Source organism: Canis lupus, chromosome 28 (genome assembly GCF_003254725.2).
Source record: "Canis lupus dingo isolate Sandy chromosome 28, ASM325472v2, whole genome shotgun sequence".
In the NCBI taxonomy this organism is placed as follows: domain Eukaryota; kingdom Metazoa; phylum Chordata; class Mammalia; order Carnivora; family Canidae; genus Canis; species Canis lupus.
This window is the reverse complement of record NC_064270.1, coordinates 25,351,879-25,368,415: the sequence shown is the minus strand read 5'-3', so window position 1 is coordinate 25,368,415 and position 16,537 is coordinate 25,351,879. Positions and strand designations below refer to the sequence as shown.

At 50.3% G+C, this 16,537-nt stretch overlaps 1 protein-coding gene across 15 annotated transcripts in view; it reads left to right on the top strand.

Moving 5' to 3' along the window:
• The window catches only part of AFAP1L2 (actin filament associated protein 1 like 2), a 96,670-nt gene that overhangs the window by 53,292 nt on the left and 26,841 nt on the right, over positions 1-16,537 (top strand). For all 15 annotated transcript variants that reach the window (XM_035708176.2, XM_035708175.2, XM_049103105.1 and 12 more), the window contains 3 exons: positions 3,371-3,499; positions 10,232-10,306; positions 11,690-11,784. In XM_035708176.2, the coding sequence (XP_035564069.1) occupies positions 3,371-3,499; positions 10,232-10,306; positions 11,690-11,784 (299 nt within the window). The remainder of the gene's footprint in view (positions 1-3,370; positions 3,500-10,231; positions 10,307-11,689; positions 11,785-16,537) is intronic.

The following is a 16,537-nucleotide window of genomic DNA, read 5'->3' as shown; positions in this document are numbered from 1 at the left end:
TTCGTCTCCCCAGAAACAGGCACGACACTCTTTACCCTTTGGCCCCGGTACATATTTGCAAGCTTGCTTGAAAATAAACCAAAGCTGTTTTCCAGGAATCCGGCAGCTTTGGGGAATCACTGAGGATGTGAAACTGAAGACACACTGGAGTTTTAGTGCCTTTTTCTTTTTTGTAAGCGGAAGTAGCAGCAGTAACAGCCTGGAAGGGATCAGAAGGTCAGGAAAAGCGCAGCTTGAGATCCTAGCTGCTTCGCAAGGCCCGTTCACTTTTCCACATCCCCTGTAGCTGAGTTCAAGGCTCAGTGTCATTTCCTCAGATTTATCCTTTGTTTTCCCTGCTTTGACTTCTTTAAACTCACTGCTTTTTAGCTTGTCGAGTTCCTGCAGCCAACAGGAAAGTCCTGAATAGCTGTTCAAAAAAATACTCAAAACCAAACAAAAACAACCTAAGGCCTTGCCCTACTGCACCTCTTCCCAGAAGCCTTCCAGGCCTAGGAGTCTTGTCTGATCTCCTCTCACGTTTTTTGACGTGAAGTTTTGGTGGTGTGCCTTGGTCTGAATGTAAATCTCATCCCTCGGGCTGGTCTCGCTCTGCCTCTGTGCTTGCACAAGGCAAGAAGCACACTGTCCGGATCCATTTTACTTTCCTGGTTGGTTTAGGCCAAGGGCCCAGCTAAGTGCTGGGCACATCCTGAGGTCCCACCGTCTTGACTGGTGGGCTCTGGGAGCTAGCTTTTGCTGGCACCCTTTCAAACCCCACTCCATTAAGAATCTAATCGGTTTTAAGTAGACTCGGCAAAGGCCAGTGGCCTCTTGCAGACCCACTCTTTCAATACTGAGGAACAGGGCCAGAGACTCTGCTGTTGGCCCAGGGCCTTTCCTAGGCAGAACTACCCAAATGTGGCTTCCTTCTGGCCTTATCTGAACTCTCACCATCTATCCATCTCTTCACTGGCAGAGATGAGGGCCACCTTCCAACCCACCCTCCAAGCCATTGGCTGCATGCAGCATCTGGGCTGCTGGCTGCATTTTACCTTCACTTGGCTTTTGGCAAGCCAGATGGGAGTGGACACACAGCCCTCTGGGGAGCTCGTTTTGTTCTTCATTCTTTACCAGGACCTTGAGAGGGAGCGTGGAGCTTTCTCTGCTGCTTCTCTGGCTTTGGCAAACTAGAGTTTCCCTCAGGAGCACCCTTGCCAGGAAGAGAGTGCTCTGATTATGCGAGGCGGTGCACACCCATGTGGGCGAGTTGGCTGACCCTTGTATTTGATCTGATAGTAACGTGAGCTGGCACTGCCTTCCTCTGAAACAAGCAAATCTTCACCCCCATCTCTTCTTCCAGCTCTCCCAGCAATGGCAATATTCATTCCAGGGAGTCTGGATTTATAGGAATGGGGTTCAAAGGCTATGACCGTACTGAGGTCCAAGGAGGGTTTGAAGAGAAAGAGGCCACTGGGCTCTCCCTTAGAACTAGGAGAGCATGAGGGCTTCTTTCTCAAATGAAGGGAGTAAGAAGATAATCTAGGGCTCTTGTTCCATTCTGGGGAGCTAGGCTTTTGGGGGATGTCGGAAGGATGCCCTACATGGATAGAGGCATCCAGTGGGGTGTTGCCAGTAGCTTGGTCTTAAGAGTCAGACAGCAAACGGGCTCTCTGCCCCGGGCCATGTGGGACATTTTGGGCCTTCTCTGGGCCATTAGGCCCATGTCTGCAAAGTGGGCATAATTGTGCTTATCTCTTCAACTTGTTGTGAACTGGTAGGTGCCTAGTGAAGTCATTCATTTATTCATTCATCCCATAAACATTCATTCAACACAACAGTGCAGGTGCCAAAGATGTAGTGTAGGATAGATGTCCTCTCATCGAGCTGGTAGATTTTGTCATTTATAACTTTGTGAAATGGGCAGGGCCTATGTGGTCTTCTCTACTTTCCAGATGAGGAAATGAGTTTGGAGAGTTTGTGTGACTGCTCAAAATTCCCACAGCGGGTGATACGGAACAAATCAGGACTTCTTGGCTGCCATCTTTGGGAGCAGGGCCCCAGATGTGGGCTCTGGCACTGCATCCAGACCTGCGATTCTCAGTGTTGGCTGCACACTGGAATTACCTGAGAAGGCTTCAGAACTGCTGATTCGTGGGGCACCTGGGTGACAATGTCAGTTAAGCATCCAAGTCTTAGTTTTGGCTCAGGTCATGGATCAAGCCCCACATTGGCCTCTGCATTCCACGTGGAGTCTACTTGGGATTCTCTCTCCCTCTCCCTCTGCCCCATTCATATTCTTTCTTTCTTTCTCTCTCTCAAATAAATACATCTTTTAAAAAGGAAAGAAAAAAAAAAAAGAACTACTAAGTCCTGGGTTCTACTCCCAGAGATTCTGATATCATCAGTCTGGGATGTGGTTCAGGTATCAGGATTTTTTAAAGCTCTCCAGGTGACCCAATGTACCAGGGTTGGAAAGCACAGGGTAGAAGCTCAAGAAGCTGGCTGCCATTACTGAGCATGTTTTGGAGAGCCAGCTGGGCAGCAGAGCTAAGATGACCCCATGAGCAAATACAGTATCCTATTCTTAATAGAGATTAGATCACAGATAATAACAACAGCAGCAGTGGTGAATGCCCTGCTTCTACACTGTTGTCCTCTGCACTGTCCTCTGCACTAGCATCTCTGCAAGGTGGCTCCAGTGAGAAATTGAAAGGCACTTCTACAATGGTGGAGCCAATTTGGTACCTTGAGTCCCTGGGACCAGCGCATTTGGCCAGCTTGGGAGTGATGCTGGACTCAGTTTTAGTTGAGGTGGCTTATTTACTGAAGAAACTCAGGAAGGTTTTATTTTTCTGTTTGCCCAGCTGTGGCTTCTGATGGGTCATCCATTTTTCTGTGGGGACAGCATAATCACTGTTTTATCTCCTTGGAGTGACTGTGTTTCTGTCCATGGGGAAAGATGAATAAGTGGGTCAACCACAGCATTTCATTTGATGGTTATAGGTTTGATCTGTGTTCAAGTTCCCCAAACCCGGAACTGTCCTGACTGACTTTTTATCAAGTAAGCAATCCTGTTTCCAGACTCATGGCCTGATGGGCTTGACTGGGCCGTCTTGGCCCCTGTCACTCTAGCAAATGGTAGGCCTACTGTAGGCCAAGGTCAGACATCTCAAATCCAAGGGTCTGTTTTCCTCTCCCCAGGACCCTAGCACTGAGAATCTCACCTTTCGGCTGGGCCTTCCAGGTGCTTCCAGGCTTACCCCAAACCCCTCCCACTCGGGACCATAAGGTCCATGGTGAGGTGATGCAGGATCTGAAGGCGTATCTGAGCTGGGTATTTGGAGAGAAGGCAGTGGCTATAAAGGGGGATTCTCTTTTCTGTTTCTAGCCTTGGAGCAGCTGTTGACAGAGCTGGATGACTTCCTCAAGATTCTCGACCAGGAGAACCTGAGCAGCACAGCGGTGGTGAAGAAGAGTGGCCTGGCTGAGCTCCTCCGACTTTATACCAAAAGCAGCAGTAAGTGTGGCCTGAGGGCCTTTAAGAGATCCCCATGGAAACAGAAGGGTGGTCCTGCTAGGGCCGCCATAACAAAGGCCCACCGACTGGATGACTTAAACAATAGAAATTTGTTTTCTCAGAGCTCTGGAGGCCAGAAGTCTGAGATCAAAGCATTGGGCAGGGAAGGTTCCTTCTGAGGCCTCCCTGTTTGGCTTGTAGATGGCCGTCTTCTGTCTGGGTCTTCATGACATCTTCCCTCTGTGTATGTGTCCGTGTCCAAATCTCCTTCATACAAGAACACCGTGTTACTTACCTCTTTAATGACCTCTTCTCCTACTGCAGTCACATTCTGAGGTTTTCAGGGCTAGGACTTAATACATGAATTTGGTGGAGCGGGGGAACACAATTCAGCCCATTGCAATAGTGTAGGAGTGATGGGACGTGGATGGGAGCCCAGAAATCTCTGAATGCTCAACACAGCAGCCCTGAGTGTGGTTTGAAACAAAGTGTTTTCAAAGCACTTATTCAAAGTGGAGAAGGGCAAATACACCATTCCAATAATAGCCAGCGCTTCATTGAGTATTTCCCACCTGCACACATAGTAATTGGTTTCATCTTCAAGTCACCCCTCTGAGGCTGGTGCTGTTGTTACAGATGAGGATGTTACAGATGAGGCCTGGAGAGTTTAAATTACTTGCCTGGTGTCTTATGGCCCAAAGGAAAACATAGTTTTAAGGTTGTAGATCACAGAACTCTGAGTGCAGAGTTGGGTTTTTTTTTTTAATATTTTATTTATTTATTTATTCATGAGAGACACAGAGAGAGAGAGAGGCAGAGACACAGGCAGAGGGAGAAGCAGGCTCTACGCAAGGAGCCAGATGTGGGACTCGATCCCGGGTCCCCAGGATCACACCCTGGGCTGCAGACGGCGTTAAACCGCTGCGCCACCGGGGCTCCTATCCTTTTTATTGAGGTAGATTTTACAATCAAGGATGTAGATCTTAAGCATTCAATTCAGTGAGTTTGGCAGTTGTGTACTCCTGTGTACATACCACCCAAAACAAGACCTAGAACATTTTTATCATTCTCGAAGGTTCTTTTTGGCCCCTTCCCAGCAAACTCCTCCCCACCCCCACCCTTCACCCCAAGGTAACCGTTGTTCTGATTTCTCCCACCATACGTTAGTGTTGCCCATCCTAGAGCTGCTTATAAGTGGAATCATTTGTGTCTACTTTATGTCTGTTGTCTCTCACTCAGGGGATTTGTCCACACTATGAGCTCCGTCAGTAGTTCTTTCTGTTGCTCAGTAGTGTTCCGTTTTGGGAATACACCACAATCTGCTGATCTGCTCCCTTGTTGATGGACATGCGTGTTGTTCATGGGTTTGGGCTATCATGAATAATACGGCTGCTCTGAACGCCCTTGCACAAGTCTTCTTGTGGACATTTGTTTTCATTTCTAGCACATTCAGATTTCTTTTTTTTAAAAAAGGAAAGCTTTCTTGTGAAGTCCTGACAGTTTAGTTGAGTCTATTTTTATGTCGGATGTTTGAGAACTGGAAGTGATATTTTGGGACCGTAAGGGACCACATCTAATCCATCTGCCTCAGAGCAGCTGAAATGCATGCCGGAGGAGGGAAGTGTACCCTCTGTAGCCATCACTGTCAGGAAATTCTCCCTTTCAGCCAACCTGGATCCACCAGGCTACGTTTCAAGGGCTTTTTTCCTTTTCTTTGTTCCCTGTGGAATAAATGAGACAGAGTCCTAAAGCAGAGGCATGTTGCCTTATGCCCAGCAGCTGCCTCTTCTGCTGGAATGAGCTGGCTCTCTTAGCCTTCCATAAGAGGTGTTTTCCTTAAGTCCCATTTGTGGGCTTTGCTGCTGGCCAGGCCACCCTGTGGTTCCCAGGCTCCTCCCGGCTCCCTGGCTGGCGGCTCCCTGGCTGGCGTTGGCTGAGCACTGGTCAGCAGCACATCAAAGGTGGGAATGCTAGGTGGGAAATCCACATTACCAAGCCAGGGGAGTTCAAGATGAGTCACCTGGGCGGAATCTATCAATACAACCCTTTAAGGAGCACTTGTGGACCGTTTGGATGTGCTCTGACTTGTGATGTTTAATGATAGACGACACCTCCATCGGGAATTGGAAGACCCATGTGATGGGCCCCGACCCCTGGTTCTTGGTTCTGAATGCTCTCGGGGCCCCCTGGGTGGGGTCCCCTCTTTGGGTTAATGTGCTGTGCAGCTTCCTGTAGGATGACCTTTGTTTCACCCCAGATCTCTGCATGTTCTGCTCTGATAGAGTCAGGCCCTCCCCCCACCGTCGGTGTCTGCAGCTTGCAGGAGGCGTCCCGATGTGGACTGCCCGCAGTGCATCCCTCAGACCACCGGAAGTACGTGCACAGCCTTACTGAGACCTGTGGCTGCCACTCCTGTTCTCAGGGCTGATGTCCATTCAGGTCCTCTTCGTGCTCTCTTAGCTAGGAGGGTGGTTAGAGCAGCAGCTAGCAGCCCATGTGCATGTACACTGTGTCCCAGCACAGTCCCAATGCAGGAAATGGTGTGCACTGTGCCCCCTAGCCCCCATCCCAAGGCAGTGAGAGAGTTGTTGTCCTCATCTTCTCAACAAGGGAAACGTACACTCAGAGAATCACTTCTTTAAGGCCCACGGCCGTGAGGCACAGAGCCAGGGCTCAGGCCTGGGCAGGTGCACGTAACCGCTGTACTGCCCTCATTGTCCCATTTTCCAGATGCATCTGCACCACAGTAGTTGTGCTACACAGCACAGAATCCAAAGTCCCCCTGAAATCAAAGCATTTGTTTTCCTTCTCAGCCTCCCAGGCCTGTGTTGCTGTATTTTTTTCCAGCAAATTAGCTCAGCTTGATGGGACTTGTATGTGGAGGCAGGGTGATCATTTTGAGATAGTCTGTGGTCTACACTGGCTGAACTGTTGTTTACTCCCACACATTTTGGGGAGAGTATGTGTGAGAGAAAGAGAGAAAGTGTGTGTGTTTACCCTTTTCAAATTATCCATTTGGGTTTTCTGATCTTTTATTGTATGAGTGTAACGAGAATTTTCTACTCTCTCTACCTTTCATCTGGATGGCGAGGTCAAGGTAGGGATTGAGGTTTATCGGGAGCCAGTTGTTGGTTTCTGCTTTCAGCTGAGAAGGCCGAGGGTCCCCCAGTGCCCTGCTCAGAGACTCTGGAAAAGTGTCAGGGGCTGCCCCTCTGAGGGGAAGAGCTGCTCATGTTCTGTCTATATAATGGTAGTCCCTATCCCTCGCCCCTCCTTATCATCCAGTTCTCTGGGAAGGACCACCCCCTGCACACCAGGGTCATTCCCCAGGAGCCACATGCTCACTCAGGAGCATGCTGAGCTCTCCTTTCCAACCACACCAGTTGTCATTTCCCACATGCTCGTGTTAGTGATCCCATTATTCTCTCTTTCCCCCACCAATGTTGGGCTCATAAAGGTAGAAACAGTGTCTTCTATTTCGTCCTGTCCTGTATCCCCAGAACCTAGCAGGGTGCCCATGCCCAGTGCACTTGTGAAGAAAATGAATGAGAGAAAATTCTCCAACCCAAGGCTACTGCTGACATGGGACAGACAGCTCAGTAGTCTCCCATTATAGGGCCAAGTTCACTTGGAGCATTTCCCAGGATTGCAGATGGTCCTGAGAGCCTGTTAGCTACCAACCTGGATGGTTGGTAACCAGCACCCATGAAACCAGCACCCATGAAAACCAAAACCGTGACTAACCATGGCCTTCGGCAGAGTGCCCAAGGTGGGAGATGCAGCCTGGGGAGTGGCCAGTGTGAATTTTCTCTGCAATTTATAAGCTGCCATCTTGGGGAGGAAGCACCTGCCTAATATCTAACAGTTAAAATAAGGATAACAATATCTTGCCTTTTTTTTTTCTTTTATTTTTTTACAGGAGCATGGGCTTAGTCAACAGCAAGAAAAAAATAAATGAACATAAGATGAACATTGCACTATTTACATTCCTTCGATTCCTATTTTGATCTTTATCAGAAGCATCTGAATATTTTTATGTAGTTGCGGTTTGCCTCTGTATTCTGCTTTACATTATTTTTACATTTAGAGTTGCTGTCTGTGCACATTTCCATGTGCTGACAGTTCACGTACTTTTTCTTTTTCTTTTTTTCTTTTTGCTATTCTGAAACATCCTTTAACTGTAAATATTGGATATCTTTGTAAATAGTAGACAGAGCTACTTTGTTATTTTTCACAGCTGGGTAGTGCTCACCAGTGGATGAACAGTGATGCTTAACCAGTCTCTGATTAGTGGCATTCAGGTTTTGTAATTGGAAAAAAAAAAGGGGGGGGGGAGGGTATCCCTGGATGGCTCAGCGGTTTGGTGCCTGCCTTCGGCCCAGGGCGTGATCCTGGAGACCCAGGATTGAGTCCCACGTCGGGCTACCTGCATGGAGCCTGCTTCTCCCTCTGCCTGTGTCTCTGCCTCTCTCTGTTTCTCATGAATAAATAAATAAAATCTTAAAAAAAAAAAAAAACACCTTAGGAGCACCTGGGTGGCTCAGTCAGTTAAGCGTCTGCCTTCAGCTCAGGGTCCTGGAATGGAGCCCCACGTCAGGCTCTCTGCTCAGTGGGGAGTCTGCTTGTCCCCTTCCCCACTCCACCCCCTTTTGTGCTCACTTAGTCTCTCTCCTCTCTCAAATGAATAGAATATTTTTTTTTAAAAATCATACAGCATTACAATAAACATCCTCAAATAAAATTTTGTTTATATGCTCGAGTTTAGGACAAATTTCTGGCAGTGGCAATGCTGGGTTAAAGAGTATGAACACTTGAAGAAAAAAAAATATGAACACTTAAATTTTCCTCCAAAATCACTTCCAAAATGTCTGTGTCAACTTATGTACTCTCTAGTAATCCATTTATTGTCAAAGGTGACATACTGTTATAAATGTTGATGTACCACATTTTCTTTTCACCTTTTCCCGTTACTGAGCCTTTGAGCTATTCCCCCTGTTTTAGGCTGTCATTTTTCATCCTTGTTAGTTATAGTGTTAACTTTTTCAAGTTCCTTAATATTTGAGTTTTGTACTCTAGGAAACTTAAGAGTTAGATAAAAACAGGCAATATTCATCACAATAGTTTTTCCATGCAATGCAGGAAAGGCACATGGGTTAGCTGTTTTGCTCAGAATTGCATGATGAATGGCAGGGCCTGCTGCCTCCCCCTGCAGAGCACTCGTCCTGTGTGCTGTCCTCTGGAGAAGGTACTAACCTGGCCCGTCTGGATCTCAGGCAGTGGGAGTACACCAGTTGTGGCTAACTACATTTCGATCTTATCATTCCCTCCCGTGAACTGTTGCAGTATGGGGTGACGTTGCTGACTGGTCCCGCAGGCTGATGGCAGCAGATCCCTCTGGCTGCGTCCTCCCCGCGTTCTTCTGGGTTTCCAGGGCTCTGTGTTTGCAGGCCTTTTGGCTGGAGGCCGGGCAACCTGCAGTGAGATCTGCACAGATCTCACACTGTGACCTGCCTCCTTCACCAGAGGCTTGAATACGGGCACCTTGGCTGGGTAACAGGGTCTCCAACTAGTGTAGCCACAGGTTACTAGGAAATGCAAATTAAGGGGCAAAGAAAGAAATGCAGGAGGATTTCTAAGAGGAAGAGCACTAGGATGAGCTTCCTCTGCAGTCTTCTGAAGAATAGGTCTTTGGGGCATGAGAAACTGAGCAAGTATTAGGAGACTAATATTTCTCTGCTCAGACAGGCCCTGGAAAGGTAACCTACACAGAGATGATTTTAAAAGAGGGAAGAGCTGTGTTGCTGTAGGGTTCAATCTATAGGGTAGAACAGGTGCCTGGCAGTGCTCCATATGAATACATATGAGCATATGTATTCATTCATTCATTCATTCATTCATTCATTTATTTAGATTTATTTTCTCATTTGAGAGGGAAAGAGAGAGAGTGAGAGTGCACAAGCAGGGGGAGAGGCAGATGGAGAAGCAGGCTCCTCACTGAACTGGGAGCCTGATGTGGGACTCAATATAAGCACCCCGAGGTCATGACCTGAGCCAAAAACAGACGCACGCTTAATGGACAGAGCCACCCAGGCGCCCAGTGCTCCGCTTTTATTTTTATTTTTATTTATTTTTATTTTTTATTTTTTTTTTAGTGCTCTGCTTTTAATTCCCAGCACACTCACCCCACCAAACACAGAGCTCGCGATTTGGGGGCCTCAAGCCCCCACAATGGCACCTCACCTAGAGCCATTGGGAACTAAGTTTCCAGTTCCTCAATGTGACCTCGCACACAGAGACATCACTCTGATGAGCCCGAGCAAGTAACTCAGACTAGAGTGAGAATGACTCATATGAGATAGTTTACAATTTAAATGAAATGCTAGGAAACCCAGAGAAATCTGCTGGGTAGAATATGGGGCAGATCTTTGAGGTATGGGTGCCTTTCCACTTAAGACTTTTATTCCTGAAGCTATCCTTCTGTACCTATCTTTTTTCCCCTCCCACCCCCACCCCACTCCCAGGTTAGAAAACATAACAGTCAGCAACTTGGCATTTCTGTTTTTGGAAATCTGTCAACTCTATAATGGACTCTTTCAATCAAGTCAAAATGTTGTATGCTTTTACTGGAACCCATGCTAATGACAGCGTCTCTCGGGGGACACTTTCTCTCTACAAGCCATTTCCCATTGCGGAATCACAGGAAACCTTTGTCTTCCCATCTTCCCTCTGCAGGTTCTGATGAGGAGTACATTTATATGAACAAAGTGACCGTCAACAAGCCGCAGAATGCTGAGTCCCAAGACAAAGGTACTGTCTAGGACTGCTGATGGCCTGGCCAGCTTCCGGGATGGGGAGGCATAAGCTTTGGTCCCACCCACCCCCTTCCTCCCCAGCCAGCACCAGACAGCCCATGGGAGTTATTTCTGGCATTCACATTTTGGTTGATGGTATTTCGGGTTGATGTATTTTGGGATATTTCATCAGGCCACCTCCTTGCCTCTTAAAGGTCTCATGTCCCCTCTGTGGATAAGCAATCTGACCCTAAAGCCTCTCAGCTTTTCCCAGCATTATCCCAGGAATAGGAAGTCATGGTCAGATGTTCTAGGAAAGCAGTCACTGTATAGTGCTGACTCCACACCCAGCTTTATATCTTTTGGTAGAAGTCTGGATTTTATGTGCCTGTGAGAGGGGGCGGGAATAGAGAATGGAAATGCTGATGTCAGCACCTGCCTTAATATTCTAAAGTCTTGCTCAAAGGTGTTCTCTTGGCAGAACATTATATCTTAACATTGGAAGGACATATTGTGTCTCCCATGACGTCTTACTTACTCTTCTGCTCTGTTCTGCTCTCTTCTTTTCTCTGAAAACCTTCAGGAATGGGTCTGCCAAAACCCTAGGGAGGGGAGGCCCAGAGGTGTTGCAGAGCTGCGTAGTTGTAGAGGAAAGGGGATTAGAAGCCCCATCTCCCAACTCCCAAGCCTGTGACTGAAATGCAGAGGCTTAGCCAGAGGTGGGGATGCAGCTCTCCAAAGCATTCAGTCGTGTTAAGGGCTTGGCTTCAGGATGCCTGCCACCAAAGCCCCGGGGTCAGATCTGTGTGAGCCTGTCTGTCCTGGGGCTGGCCGGGCCGCTGTCTGAAATGGTCAAGCTCAGAAGAGCCTTTGGAGCCCTTTTCCTTAAGAGCACACAGAGGGCTGGTGGCCGAGTTCTCCAGTGTGGCTTTTGCACCTCCTATTCCACTGCCAAGCCTGGGGCTCAGTAGAAATTATCCACATGCAAGCTGCCACTGTGCCCAGGGCCATTTGCCTTCTGGGGAAACTGGGATGGAAAGAGCCATAATCACAGGGTCGGAGCTGGGAGCTGCTCCACATAATGACCACAGGGCAGCTCCTCTGCTCGCTAAAGCTCTGTGGCTGGGCCATTTTTGGCATAGGGCAAATGGAAGAGAGGGTGCGGAGCCTGCCCGAAACCCCAGAGCAGTTCCTTCTGAGGAATCTGCCCATGGCTCAGGCACCACTGCACCCTATTCTTGGAGGAAAAACCACATTGGCTCCTGGGACCGCCTGCCTGGGTAATTAACACCTGCTCAAATAGATCTCATGGCACATGTGACCAGACATTCCGGGGTAACGGGACCTGCTGTGAGGCTGGGCACCCCTCATCAAAGCTTCTCCTGTTTGCTGCCCGCAGCACCTGAGGAGCAGAACCCACTGACCAACGGGGAGCCTGGCCAGCACTCTTTGGCCCCTCAGAAGAGTCTTCCAGACCTCCCACCACCCAAGATCGTAAGTGTTCGTCAGAGACCCCTGACCTCCTGACTGGGGCCCCTGTGAACTTCCAGTTGTCTACACAGGGGTCAGTCCACCAAGTGGCTGGCATTTTCTGAGCACTTACTGTGTGTAGGACATGGGGCAGGGCCCTGGGAGAGAATGAACAAAAGGATACCTGCACGTAGGTGACATCATTTGCCCAGGGCCATAGTGCTCAGGACAGAGGCTAATGGGAATGGGAGATGCAGGGAGTTGCCTTCATCCAATGCCACCGTGTGTTTGAGGCTACACCCAGCACCATGTGAGTGGGGCCATGTATAGCTGTGGTCACCAGCTCAGGCCGCAGCAAACTTCTAGAAATGTAAATCATATCCCCTGGCACTTCCTGCTTCAAACCAGCCAAAGGCTTTCATTGAACTTAGGAAAAAACATCCGCATTCCTTAACCCAGCCCCATGGGCCACACGGTCTACACAGCCTGGCTCAGCTGCATCTCCAGCCTCACTACACTTGCTCTTCACTGGCCTCCTCTTCCTGGATTGGACCACATGGTCAGTGTTGCCTCAGGGACTTGGTACTTTCTGGACCCTGGCTCTCCAGTGGCTGCCACCTCCTCATCTCTCAGACGTTCATGGACAGGCTTTCCCTGATCTGCACGAGGCAGCCCACGCCCATCCCCACCCCAGTTACCATCTGCCCCATGGCCAGTTACCCCTCCATGGTACTCACCACTGTTGAGACGGTCTTGGTATTCTCTGCCTCCCCAACCAGATGTGAGCTTCCTAGGACAGGGAGAGAGGCTCTCGTTGACTGCTTCGTGCCCTGTGTCTGCACACCATACACATGTATTTGCTCATGGGTGGTTGGATTGACAGAATGAATTAGGAAACCTACAGACCTGGGTTCAGATCCCAGCTCTGCCAGCTACTAGCTCTTTGACCTTGAGCCAGTGATTTAAGGTCTCTGGCCCTCTGTTCCTGGTGTTTAAGAGAATCTGAATCTCTGTCTCCTAAGATCGTCTTATTTGACGGGCTAAGGCTGGGCATGGCGTACTAGGAGGTTAGTATTCAGGGGGGTAGGCAACAGTGTTTATATTTTATGGGGGAGGAAACCAAGAATCGGCAGGTTTATAGTGTCTGAATGTTGGCACACATAGAAAGTGACAGAGCCAGGATTTGAACCCAAATTCTTTCCTGTCTAGAACCTGCTCAAGGAGGCTTCCTGAGAAGTATGAAGGGAGAAATGGGAAGGATTTCCATGGGCAGCAGGGTCCTGGGGCCAGTGCCAGCAGGGAGCTGTGTGACTCTGTGGTCACTGAGCTCCCACAACACCATCCAGGGGCAGATCTATGCGCTCACATCACTGCTGAGGGTTTCCCAACCCTAGTCTGGTCCCCTTCATGCCTCCCTGAAGGCAGCAGGGCTCCTCAGGCAGCTCTTGCAGCTGGTAGGCAGTTCTGGAATACCTGGGAGTATCCCACCGCATGAAGCCCTCCAGCTGGGTGACAGCTGGCAGAGACTCTTCATCTCAGCCCCAGTGAGACTTGGTGGCCTGACCCTGAGTTCTGGGTGTCCCCATTATGCTGACAAAGCAGGTAACTGCTACACCTGAGCAGCTAGCCGTCCTGGTGCACACAGGCTTGGTCCTCCCCACCATCTGTCTAGGGGTGCAGACTTTTGTCACTTTTCCTATGAAGAAACAGAGGCTCAGTTCAAATAGCCAGCCCCAGGCTCACCTCTGGGAGGTACCAGGACCAAGGTTTGAATGCAGGTTCTTGGACTCCAGGCCATTCTGCAGGCCGCCTGCTGAAGCACTTCTTTTCAGCAGAGTAAAAGGGTCTGTTCTGTTCCTGCCAGCTGCAGGCTCCCCTCACTTCCAGCCCAGGACCGGGGAGAGGGGGTACGGCCCCTCCACGCCTGACCAGTTGCCGCCACAGTAACCTGGGGGAGATGCTGTGATTTTCTGCTGTGTTTCAGGCACTGCTCGCTGGGTGGGGAAAGGGGGGTGGCTGCTCTGGGCTGGAACTTTCCTCTCTCGAATTCAGCATCTGATTCTGATCAGGGTCAGCATCGGGTGCCGCCACCTAGCATCTCAAGCCTGGGGCAGCAGGTCAGCACCTGCGGGGGGAGGCTTCCACCAGGCCGAGTGTCGTCGTGGGCACCACGCCCTGGGTGGAGCATCATGACTTGCTCTAGAAATCTGTGCTTCACGGACCTGGTGGGTTGCTGGGAGGCCCAGGCGCTGGGACCAGGCTGTAGTGAGAATGAGTCCGTGTCCCAGCAGCCTCTGGGGTTCTGGCACCGGCTTCTCCTGCTCCTGTACATGGACACAGAGGCCCCAAGGGCCCCGGGATGGGAGCTGCAGGGCCTCTGAACAAGACCAGGGCGAGCGGCCTTCCCCTAGAGCAGATTTCCTGTGTTGGCTGTGACTGGGGGCCCCTCGGGGCCCAGAGAGGCTTGCGTTGACCTTTGAGAGAAACCCAGTGCTGGAGTTGGGAGAAATACCATCACCCAATAATAGCACGGCCCCAGGGGGGCCTTCAGACGTGCGGCAGTTGTTCAGATGGCCCAACTCCAGGCCGTGGGGAGGGTTCCAGCTAGACAAACCGACTTTACAGTCATCCTTCTTGGCGGGGCTTCTCTGCTGAGAAGGCCAGGGGGTGCTGACCTGACAGCAGCCCCCTGTCGGTCCCTCCTGGTCCTATCCCGGGTGCCCACCCCCACCCTAGGGACTCCCGCTTTCCGAGTGAGGAAGGCCTGGCCTAACCCGGAGCTCGCCCTTCCTGCTCGCACACGCCTTCTCTGCTCTAGTCTGGCGGCCGCAACCACGACTTGGGTCCCAGCCCCTTGACGAGTGGCGTCAGGGTGGAGTGGGAAACAGCTGTGTCTTCTGGCTCTGTGCAAGGAGGAGAGCAAGAGCTGGACGGAGGGAGGGAGCGTGGCAGCGTGAGGTTGGAATGACCTTGTGACCTCTCTTCCTGAGACAGAGAAAGCCATGCCCCTTTGCACCCCGACTCCAGAGCCTCGGGGTGATGGGAAGCTTGTCCACCTGGAGGCCTGCCTGGGGTCCTCAGTGCCTACAGCTGGGCCCAGAATGTAGCCTCTGTGGCAGGCTTAGGGTGCCCCCGACTCCCTCTCTGGTGGCCTGGGTCCCCTCCCCACCCCCGCAGAGTCCGCGGGATAGCAGATGTCCAGCAGTGGAAGAGGCAGCCACAGGTCTGGAGCAACCTCGTGGGTGTGACCGGTGAGTCAGGCAGCTGTGGCACTTCCAGGCTGCTGTGTGCACAGCCAGGTGCTGTGGTCACTGTAGGAGAACAGATGTTTGCTGGCGTCGTTTATGCTGCTGGCTGGCCCAGCCTTCTCCACCCCAGCTCCCCTTTGAGGCCTGAACATGCATTGGCGCCGATCTGAAGTGAGCTGCTCTATGGGGGGAGCAGCTTACTCCACAAAAGGACGTTGCCATGGTCGGTCTGGGGAGCTGGGGCTGGCTGGATCTGCTATCCCTGCCGGGGGAATGTTCCGCAGGGCACTCTGGGGCAGGTTGCTCATAACAGCAGAGACACCTCAGGTCATCTGGGCTACTGTGCTCATGCAGCTCTCATGTCTCATCTAAAATCAGAATTTGCAAACTCTAGCCCCCTGGCCAAATCCGCAGCCACTGCTCTTGTAAATAAAGTTTTATTGGAACATAGCCATACTTCTCAGTTATGTGGACGCTTTTGCTCGGCGATCGTGGAGTTGAATAGCTGAGATCAGAGACTCTAAATGGCCTGCAAATCCCTGAAGTATGTGTTATTGGCCCTTTGCAGATAAAGTTTGCAGACCTCTGGCAAATCCTGCTGAGCAGAGTGGCTTTCTTCCCCGTCCCTTCCTGAGGATTCTCAGAACTTTCTTTCCAGTTGTAAAGTCACCTTCCTCTGCCTCTTTATTTAGTGTCTACAACCTGGACCATGACAATGATGATGACAATGAAATAGTGCTCTTTTATTCTTAGCCCTGAGAAATCCGCGTCTCTTGCTCCTTTGACTTCAGAAACAGGCCATGATGCCTGTGCAATTACATGACTCTCTTCTGAACTTTGGGGGAATCGTTTTATCCTTTAACTTGACTCCAGGGTTTCGGTTTTGTCCCCGCAGCCTGGAGAGCAGGGACTGTCCTTTTTAATGAGGCTGAGCTTGGGCTTCAGACATCTCCTTGGTCTCCTCAGGATACAGCTGTTCTTCCTCCACCAAACATGTATATAGGCAACCTTTCTCCCTTCATTGATTCTTATATTTTTTTAGGTTAGTAAAAATTCATATGTATTGAATAATAGTGCTGGGCAGACATTAATCCTTACAGTGGCCCCATGTGACAGGTACTTCTACTCTCCCCATTGTGTGGTGGAGGAACTGAGGCTCAGAGAGGTCAGTTAAGTTGCCCAGGGTCACACAGCTTGGATGCACCAGTGTTAGGAATCAAACCCTAGCCCTGGAGACCGGATGCCTACCACTGCCCTTTCCTGCCTCTCCATTTATAGGTGATTTTACAGCGCCGGACATGGGAGGCTCTCAGAAAACACTCCCTAGTGCTCTACCCCCAGATAGGACAGCAGGACCACTGAGGAACTCTTGAAGAAAGTTCATTCCCCCATCATCCTGTTTTAATTGCAGGAATCTAGGCCAGACCTGGATCTTGGGTGCTTGGAGCTTCTCTGTAGATGGGACCCACCTCCTCACAGAGAGAAGGGTCCCAGGACCACCCGATGGCGGTGGGGCTTCCTAGAGGCTG